Source organism: Orycteropus afer, unplaced genomic scaffold (assembly GCF_000298275.1).
Source record: "Orycteropus afer afer isolate SDZICR_OR568_19922 unplaced genomic scaffold, OryAfe1.0 scaffold00009, whole genome shotgun sequence".
Classification (NCBI taxonomy): Eukaryota; Metazoa; Chordata; class Mammalia; order Tubulidentata; family Orycteropodidae; genus Orycteropus; species Orycteropus afer.
In genome coordinates, this window is record NW_006921596.1 from 9,675,450 (window position 1) to 9,686,149 (window position 10,700).

Sequence of the window (10,700 nt, forward strand, 5' to 3'; positions counted from 1 at the left end):
TTTGGTAATTTCCACATTCTGTGGAATCACCTTTCTTTGGAATGGGTACAAATATGGATCTCTTCCAGTCAGTTGGCCAGGTAGCTGTCTTCCCAATTCCGTGGCACAGACAAGTGAGTGCCTCCAGCATGGCATCCATTTGTTGAAACATCTCAATGGGTATTCTGTCACTTCCTGGAGCCTTGTTTTTTACCAATTCCTTCAGTGCAACTTTGACTTCTTCCTTCAGTACCATTGGTTCTTGATCATATGCCACCTCCTGAAATGGATAAACATTGACCAATTCTTTTTTGTACAGTAACTCTGTGTATTCCTTCCAACTTCTTTTGATGTTTCCTGCATCATTCAGTATTTTGCCCATAGAATCTTTCAATATTGCAACTCAAGACTTGAATTTTTTCTTCAGTTCTTTCGGCTTGAGAAATGCCTAGCATGTTCTTCCCTTTTGGTCTACTCCAGGACTTTGCACATTTCATTATAATAATTGACTTTGAATTCTCAAGCTGCTCTTTGAAATCTTCTGTTCAGCTCCTTTATCTTGTCATTTCTTCCATTTGCTTTAGCTACTCTCCGTTCAAGAACAAGTTTCAGAGTCTCTTCTGACATCCATTTTGGTCTTTTCTTCCTTTCCTGTGTTTTTATTTACCTTTTACTTTCTTCATGGATGATGTTCGTGGTAGTTAAGGTTATATGTCAACTTGGCTGGACCTTGTTTTGAGTGGCAGCTGGTGGTAGTTGTTTCCCATAATGAGACTGGCCATTAACTCCATGGTACAATCTGCTGTGAACAGCTGAGTAGCTACTTTAGGGATGTGGTCTGCTTTCCATATATAAGGAGAAGCTTAGGGAATAGTTTACTGCTTATGGTATGCTTGAACCTTGCATGTAGCCAAGTCATTCAGCAGCCTGCCATGCCCTGCTGATCTTGGGACTTTTTCTGGACTTGAATTAGTGGTCTGCTGTGTTGTTTGGTAATATTGGGACTGTGACTTTCTACTTGCCAACCTTGGGTTTGTCAGCCTCAGCAGCCAGCAGCTGCCTGAGTGAAGAAAAGTCTCCAACTTCAGTGGGCTGGGAGCAGGAGGCAGAGCTGAAGCTCAAGGTTGAGAAGCTTTCACCCAGCCCCTAGAGACTGGCACTTTAAACTTGGACTTCTAGCCTCCAAAATTATAAGAGAATAAACTCCTGTTTGTTCAAGCCATTCCATTTGTGGTATCTTCTGTCAGAGTGGCACTAGCTAACCAAAACAATATTCTTGATGTCATCCCACAATTCCTCTATTTTTTGGTTGTTGGTATTCATTGCATCAGATCTATTCTTTAGATGGTCTCTAAATGCAGGTGGGATATAATCAAGGTCATATTTTAGCTCTGGTGGACTAGTGTTAATTGTCTTCAGCTCCAACTTAAACTTGCGTATGAGCGGTTGATGGTCTGTTTCACAGTCAGCTCTGGCCTTATTTTGGCTGAAGATATTGAGCTTCTCCATCACCTCTCTCCACAGATGTGGTCAATCTAATTCCTATGTACTCTATCTGGCAAAGTCCACGTGAACAGCCACTGCTTATGTTATTGAAAAAAGGTATTTGCAATGAATAAGTCATTGGTTTTGCAAAATTCTATCATGCAATCTCCAGCGTCATTTCTATCACCAAGGCCATATTTTCCAGCTACCACCAAGTCTTCTTTGTTTCCAACTTTAGCATTCTAATCACCAGTTATGATCAACACATCTTGATTGCACATTTTGTCAATTTCAGACTGCAGAAGTTGCTAAAAATCTTCAATTTCCTCATCTTTGGCTTTGGTGGTTGGTGTATAAATTTGAATAATAGTAGTATTAACCGGTCTTCCTTGTAGGTGTATGGATATTATTCTATCATTGGTAGCATTGTACTTCAGGATAGATCTTGAAACATTCTTTGTGACAATGAATGCCACGCCATTCCTCTTTAATCTGTCATTCCCGGCATAGTAAATCATATGGTTGTCTGATTCAAAATGGCCAAGAACCGTCCATTTCAGCTCACTAATGCCTACGATATCTTTCTTTATGAGTTCCATTTCATTTTTGACAACTTCCAAATTTCCTGGATTCATACTTCGTACATTCTATTTTCTGATTAGTAATGGATGTTTGCAGCTGTTTCTTTCCATTTTGAGTCATGCCACATCAGCAAATGGAGGTCCTGAAAGCTTTACTCCATCCACATCATTAAGGTTGGCTCTACTCTGAGGAGGCAGCTCTTCCCCAGTTGTATTTTGAGTGCCTTCCAATCTGAGGAGCTAATCTTCTGGCACTATATTGGACAATGCTTCAGGGCTATTCATAAAGTTTTCCAGTAATATATCAGACAGTGTTTCACTGCTATCCATAAGGTTTTCACTGGCCAAGTCTTTGATTAGTGGCTGGCCCCTTCCTTCTTCTAAGCCTGTCTTTATCTGGAAGCTCCACTGAAACCTGTCCACCATGGGTGACCCTGCTGGTATTTGAAATACCAATGGCATAACCTCCAGCCTCACAGCAACACACACAAACCATCACAGTATGACAAACTGACAGACAAGTTGTAGAAGTTTCCCACTACTTTCTATACATACCACCCACTCCCTGCATATTGTTTCTCCTATTCACATGTTGCTTTGTTTTGGTATATCTGTTATAATTGATGCACTCATGCAGATATTTTATAATAATTAACTGAAGTGTTTTTTTTTTTCTCATAGTTGGCATTAGGGTTTTGTGTTAGGCTGGGTTCTCTAGAGAAGCAAAACTAGTAAAGCTTATATATACACATAGAGAAAGAGAAACTTATCTTAGGAAAATGGCTCACACACTTATAGAAGCTGGCAAGTCCCAAGTTCTTGGATCAAACATCAAGCTGGAGGTGTTTACCAACTCACACAGCTGCAGGGGATGACAAGCTCAAGGTTGGTGGGCAGTATACTGGTTGTTGACTCCAACAAATGACGAATCCAAGATCTCCAGGCCGAATGGTGGATTGTTCGCTCACGGACAGTTGTAGGCAGCACAACAGGATCCCAATCCACAGAAAAGTGTCTCTTTTCCCAGAATGTCCATAAATATATTGGAAGCAGGCCACACCCTTAGGGAAACTCCCTTTCAATGGATTGGCTTCTCAAAACATATACATCCAATCACATCATGGGAATAACACACATCGCAACTGCTTAAACCACACAGAATTGTGGTCCAGCCAAGTTGACACACAGCTCCAACTATCACAGGTTCACTCTTACTTTTTTTAATTGAAGACTCTGAAATCCACTCCAGCCCCACACTACCACTCAAATGAAACATACCCCCCAGTGCCCAACAATCTTCCCCACCCCAGTGAGAACTGCATCCCGGGGTAGTTTCTTTCTTCACAGCTTTGCCTTATCTTCTCACTTCTCTCCTACCAAAACACTCAGAAATGCCATCTGACAGCTGAGAAAATCAGTCCCAATGAACTTCTGAGTCACCTGGCTAATAGGGATGACCGCAGACCTAACTGACTCTGAGAGCTGTGTGTTCCCATGACCCCCTGTGGGCTCCGTCTGAGATATGGAGGGAGACGCAAGTGGAGAGTTAGTAAGCAGTACCAGTGTGCAGTCCCTGCCTGTTCTCACCCGCCTTTGTCTCCTTCACCTGCCCCTTCAGCAAACCTTTGAAATAACTCTGTCCAGAGGTGGTGGAGGAGACTTGGGTGGTAGAAACTGTTAACACATTTGGCTGCTAACTGAAAGATTGGAGGTTAGAGTCCACCCAGAGGTTCCTTGCAAGAAAGGTCAGCCATTAAAACCCTTATGGAGCACAGCTGTACTCTGACACACATGGGTGGCCATGTATCAGTCATCTCCAGGACAAATGGTTGGTTAAAGGTGGGAGGAGCCAAGCCACATCCTCCTCCCCACAGCATAACTTCTCTCCTGCTCCTCTCCAAGGTTTCCCAGCAAAGCTCCAGGAAAGACAGAGACCTTGTCACATACCGAAGGCTCTACGGGATAGAGCCAAAGGGAAAACGCCTCAGCATGGTTCTGGGCAACTATGCCAAGAATGGCTCCAAGAAACCTGGTAAGAGAAGCGCATTGGCCCTCAGACACCAGAGTTGCCCTCCAGAGCCACACTCCTGTATAGGGAAACACAAGCTCACACTGCTCTTAGAGAGGCAGCACCTACATCTCCCGATAGTGGGCACAGGAGGCAGAACCCTACAAGGGGGCCTTTTTAGGGGTCATACCAGGGGATGGGGGTGCACTTGGACAAGAGGTGAGTAAATGTCTAGGCTTGTCCCACACCTGGGGGCCAGCATGGTGTGTCCCACCTTCCTGAAGTCATTCTAGTGGAATACAACTTTATGCATTCCAAATTCTCTAATTAATTAGATTCTGTGACAATATCAATCACAGAAGGTCCTGAACCTGCTGGCCTGAAGCCTGACAGAGACTGCTCATATATAGAAAGGTAGGCTTAAATTATGCCAGATCCCCAGTCCCCAAGCCTTCCTGGGTTCGAATCCTGGCTCTGACCCCTATAACTACCTCACCGTTGTATAACTTTGGGCAAGGCACTCCATCTCTGAGGCCCAGTTTTCTCATTTGTGAAATGGGGCAGTGACATTCCCTGCCTCCCAGTGTAGTTGTGGGCACTTGGAAAAATGGTGCACATGAAGCACTTAGCACAGTGCCTGACACGAAGTGGATGCTGCACCAACAATTAAATAATGGCCACTTTAAATCAAATATTTGTTCAAATTCTCAGCTGAGTTATACCGTGGTTTTGGAAAAACAGACAGATGTCTTGTGCCTAGCCTCTTGGGACAGAGTATCTGGTAAAAGAAAAATCTGGAAGGGATTCTAATTAACTCAAAGAAAGAGTGAGCAGGTGCTGCCAATTCTTTGTAAAAAATTGTCCCATTCTACAAACAAAAAAAGTCTTTTTTTTTCCTTTTCACTTAATACTCGAAATATGCCAAAGTCATTGTAACAAATGGTTTTGTGTGTATGTGTATGGCTCTGAATAATTTTATTTTAAAAGAAAGAGAGAAAAAAAGGAGGGAGGAGAAAGGGAGAGAGGGTAGAGGGAGGGAGGAAGGATGGGAGGAAAGCGGGGAGGGAGGGAGGAGGACCCCTACAAGGAGGAAGGCCCCAAGTGGGCCCTGCTTGCTGTGCTCCCTACCCCCACAGCTGTTTGCTGGTCAAACTTCTCTTCCTGGGGCAGGAATCACTGCTAAGCATCCATCCCCCAACTCCTTGCTACAGCTTGTTCTCCACATGCACATCTGAGCCTCAGATCCAAAGGAGGGAAGAACTAGTGGCAGCGCCAGAGTCCTGGGGCAGCCAGTTGTTAGCAGACTCCCTGTAGGGCATTTAAGCCAGCACAAGACAAGGCCCCAATTTAGCATGTCTATTATCCAGCATGCAGACAGCATGGGCATTGAGTAAGAAGTGCACAGGGCCCAGGGGCTGCAAAATGGGGTGGACAAGGCTGTCAGTGCACACGCATGTGTATGTTGCACACCACAGCAGTCATGCCTTCTGAACTGCCCCCACTTCCATGCCAGATGTGAGCCATGAAAGAGGGACACAGGCTGAGCCTGGTCTTCCTGGATTATCTGTAGTTCTCAGAAAGGGAAACTGCCTGTCAGATTTCAATATGATTGGCTCTAAATTCAGAGTAGTTACTGGAAAAACAGCTGAAATTTAAAAAAACAAAAAATCCTCTGTAATGTACCAATGTGAATTTCTTCATTTTGACAAATGTGCAAGATGTTACCATTAAGGAAAACTGAGTGAAGGGTAAACAGGAATTCTCTCTACTATCTTTGCAACTTTTCTATAAATCTAAAATTATTCCAGATATAAAGTTTATTTTTAATATACAATTAAATTGGCATATGCTCCATGGGAAGCCCTGTCCTTTTCCCAGGTTTGCTGAGACTCTCAGCGTTCTATCTGGCTCCTATCTCCTGATCGTGCTGAGCCCCTGAGCATCTTCTCTTCTCCCTGCTGCCTGCCAACCCAGACACAGAACACAGCCTCCTTGGTTTCCCTCAAGCCTCTCACACAAGTCCTTTGTGTATAAGCTGACTTTACTGAAGGTTTGGGGAAACAGAAGGAAAGAATTACATCACAGAATTATACATCAAACATATTAGAAGTCCAGTTTCAAGAATCTGTATTTTTCTCTTCCCCTCTTATGGCAAGGAATTAAGGTCACTGCGATTCTGGCAAGTTTTTCTCTAGGGTCAGACTCCTAAAGGGCAGACTCCTTGTCTCATTGCTAGGACTTGGGTTTGCTCCTCCTTTACCACCCATTCTTGCTTCCACAAATGTAGGTGACAAATGATTTATTTTTTTGGAAGCTTAAAGCTGCATCATTACCTTTGCAAAGCTAGCAATATTTTAAATAGGCATAAAAAACTAGAAGTCAGTTATGAGACACCCATGCTCTTCAAAGTCCTTGGTCCTCCTGCCACCAAGAGTTGTTCCCTGGCAACATTTCTCTGCAGGAGCAGTTGCCTAATGTTCCCGCTCAACTCCAGGGCTGGGATTAGTATGAGACAAGTGAGGTGTAAAAAAAACAAAACAACAAAAAAACAACCAAACTCACTGCCATCAAGTTGATTCGACTCATAGTGACCCCCAGTGGGTTTCTGAGGCCATGAATCTTTATGGAAGTAGATTGCCCCATCTTCCTTCTGTGGAGTGGCTTGTGAGTTTGAACTACCAACATTCTGATTAGCAGTCAAATACCTTAGGCACTTAGTGAGGTGTTCAGGGTCTACATTTTAAGGAGGCACTCACTCTCAGGTGCCAACCCTACTCCTGCATGGGCCTGAGAGTGAGTGCCTCCTTAAATTTTGCATCCTACACAGTTTGCTTGCCTCACCCTAGTCTAGGCCTTGCCCAGCTCCCCCTTTTCACTCTTTTGTCTCTTGCTTTTCCACCGTCTGCCTTTCTCACTCAAAATATTCCCATTGGATTTTTACTTGGCTAGATATCTTTGTTTCACTTTCTTTCCACACTCAGAGTAGTCTATCAAGATGTTTTTCTAAACAAAGACAGTTACCTCCCTAAGAGAAAGTCTCTTTTCATCCTACTACACGAGGTTGCCAGCAGGGCAGGCTGATTTACAAGCTATTTTGACCTCTCTTCCCCACACCCCAAGGCAAACTACATGCGGAGATTGGAGAAGTCATCACTCTTCTAATGCAATACACCCGGTGGCCACTGGGGGCAGCAAATGGTGTAGTGCAAGTGCTACAGGTGCTCTCTCAGAAGCAGCCAGGAACCACCTGCACATCCAAGTGTGGCACCCAGGACTGAGGCAGTGCTTCCTTTGCGGCCTGGCTTCTTGTTGCTAGGTATCTTCGAGTCACTTTTGACTCACAGCAACCCCATGTGACAGTGGGAATGCTCCATAGCGTTGTTTTATGGGAACAGATTGCTAGGCCATTCTCCCACAGAGTCACTGAGTGAGTTTGAACCACCAACCTTTTGGTTAGCAGCTTAACCATTTATGCTACTGTGAATCCTTGTAAAGGCTGGCAATAGGCCTAAGAAGAGCAGGCAGGACCTAGTGTTTTGAGTCAGGCTTAAAGCAAAGCAGCCCCTGGGGAAAGTATGATGCTAGTTAAGGAGTAAGAGAGGGGTCCAAGAGGAGATAAGAAGTGTGGGGTAGGGAAGAATGTTCTGGAACAGGACATCTGGCTCTGGCCTCCTCCACCCTCCCTGTTCTGGTTACCTAGTGCCAATCTGACAAGAATGTACCACAAATGGGATGGCTTGAACAAACAGGAATTTATTCTCTTACAGTTTGGAAGCTGTAAGTCCAAGCTCAAAGTGCCAGGCTCTAGGTGCTGGGTGAAACCCCCTCAACCTTGGGCTCTGCTTCTTGCTCCCAGCCCACTGAAGCTAGAGACACATCCTCACCCAGGCAACTACTGGCTGCTGAGGTTAACGAGCCCAAGGTTGACAAATAAAATGGCACAGTCCCAATGTTACCAAACCACATGGCAGGCCATTAATTTAAGTCCATTGAAAGTCCCAAGGTCGGCAGAGCATGGCAGGCTGCTGAACAATGACACGGCTACATGCAGGGTTCAAGCGTGCCATAAGCTAGAGAGTGTTCCCCAAGGCTTTTCCTTATATATAGGAAGCAGACCACATCCCTAAGGCAGCTACACAGCTGCTCACAGTAGGTCCCACCATGGAGTTGATTATCAGTCTCATCATGGGGAATAACTACCACCAGCTGCCCAGCCACTCAACCAGCCCAGCCAAGTTGACACACAAACTTAACCACCACATTCACTCAGCCTCCAAATCATTGACACCCTCATCAAGAGACAGATTCTCTGTGTGTCCTACATTCCCTGTCTGTGAAGTGAGCCCTTCCCACTCTATGTGTTCTTTCTGTGACCTATGAGCAAAAGTCTGTGAAGAATGACCTAAGGCCGAGACATTCCCCACCACAACTTGGACTGGAATGTGACCACTCAAGGGAAACAGTCCCACGAAATTAAAATCTGCATTTGCCTGCAGATTTAAACTGGTGCCCAAGGGTGGTGGTGAGAAGTTCTGGTGATACAGTGGTGACATCATTCACCTGTTAACCCAAAGGTTCACTGTTGGAACCCACCAGCCGCTCCACAGGAGAAAGATGAGGCTATCTGCTTCCTTAAAGATTTATATCCTTGGAAACCCTATGAGGCAATTCTACTCTGTCCAGTAGGGCTGCTATGAGTCAGAATCGACATGAGGTTTTGGGTTTTAAGGGTGGTGATAATAATGTATGTACTACCACAACCACAACAAGTAATAACTATTAAAAAATTACGAAGTGCTGGAAGAACTTTCAATCATCATATAAACCCCAGAAGGTAGACACTATATTCCCACTTTACAGATGAGAAAATTGAGGCAATCAGGGAAAGTAACACATCCCAAGACACCTAACTGATAAGGGGTAGAGTTTGAGCCCTGGGAGTCTGAAGGCAGAGCCCTTACCGATGGAGCTACCTATAGGTTACACCATCTCCTAGTAGGACCAGGCAGGTGGGAGTCTACTAAAGGTGCACTAGTCGGTGTGTGAGGGGGAAGGGAATGGAATCTGGACTGGATCCCAGGTCCTGTGAACTCTGAAAATGAATCATATGTAACTCCCTCTGGCTGCAGAATCCAATATGTTTTTTTATTTTTTTCAAAGTAGACCATTTCACCTTTGTCATGTCACTTCATCATCACACACACTCCCATCACTCTTCTTAAAGCACTGAAATGCCATCCCAAATTGCTCTCCTGACTACTGATTCCCACACTGCCAAACCCAGGAGGCAACAGCCTGCTTTGGTACCACAGGCCACTTCCTTCTCCATGATCAGCTCGCCTCTGAATTCTCTGAGAAAGCTCTCACTCCTATTTGTCTCCAACCCTTTCACCACTCCCTCTCACAAAAGTCATTGACTCCTTGTTCTTCTTCCAGCAAAATCTTTAGGTGGGCCCAACCCAGATCCAAGTCAGCAAGAGAAACTGCATGGTTAAGCTGCCACTGTGAGGTGTTGGTTCACCTCACTTCTGTCATAAAGGATGAAAAATATTCCAGTTTCATGGGCTTTTTTTACCCTGCTTTGTCTATTTCTCCATAAAGCTTTCCATTTCAACTTTTTTTTTTTTTTCCGGCCTGTTAACTATAATTTTTTATTGCATTATTTTAGTGATTGATTTAAAGTTTATAGTATACATCTTTACCTTCAAGTAATCTTCTCACTTCATATCAACTCACTGTCAACTCAACTGCTTCAAAGATTTTCTTCTTTATTACTAGTTTTAAGCAATTTGACCATGATATGCTTTGATGTAATTTAAGTCATGTTTCTTGTGTTTGGAGTTTGTTGACTTTCTTAAGTCTATGAGCTTACAGTTTCCATCCAATTTGGAAAAAATGTTGGCCATTATTTCTTCAAATATTTTTCTTCATTCTCCCCCCTCTCTTCACTAACTGCAGTTACAGATATTAGGATTCCCGCAACACACTGTTTATTTTTTCCAGTCTTTCATATCTATGTTTCAATTTGTATAGTTTCTGTTGCTATGTCTTCAAGTTCATTAATCTTCTTTTCTGCAGTGTCTAATCTAATGTTAATCCATCCCATCCAGTGTATTTTTTATTTCAGACATTATCATTTTCACCTCTAGAAGTTCAATTTGGGTCATTTTTTTAACTTTTTATGTCTCTCAAAATATTTATGTGTTGTTGAACATAAGGAGTGTATTTTATAATACATGTTTTTGTTCTTGTCTACCAATTCTATTCTCTGTGCCATTTTTGGTCTGTTTATATTGATTGTTTTTTCTCCTCAAAATTGGTCATATTTTTCTGCTCTTTTGCATGGTGACAGTTTTTTATTGGATGCCACACATGGCTAATTTTATGTTGTTGAGTGCTACCTGTTTGTGGTTTTCTTTTTTTTTTTCCTTAAATATTTTTGAGCTTTGTTCAAGGATGTGGTTAAGTTTCTTAGAAAAGGTTTGAACTTTTTAAGGTTTGCCTTTAAGCTATATTAGGTATAGCGGGAGTGAGAAGCTGGACTATATGAAGAAAAACGTGGTATCAGGATTGGAGGAAGAATCATTAACAATCTGAGATATGCAGACAATACAACTTTGCTTGCTGAAAGTGAGGATGACTTAAGG

General features: G+C 43.4%; 1 protein-coding gene across 1 annotated transcript in view; it reads left to right on the forward strand.

Annotated features, from left to right (window-relative positions):
* Positions 1 to 10,700, forward strand: part of CUNH16orf78 (chromosome unknown C16orf78 homolog) — a 34,751-nt gene that overhangs the window by 11,311 nt on the left and 12,740 nt on the right. The window contains exon 3 of the mRNA XM_007947858.1: positions 3,948 to 4,077. Within this exon, the coding sequence (XP_007946049.1) occupies positions 3,948 to 4,077 (130 nt within the window). The remainder of the gene's footprint in view (positions 1 to 3,947; positions 4,078 to 10,700) is intronic.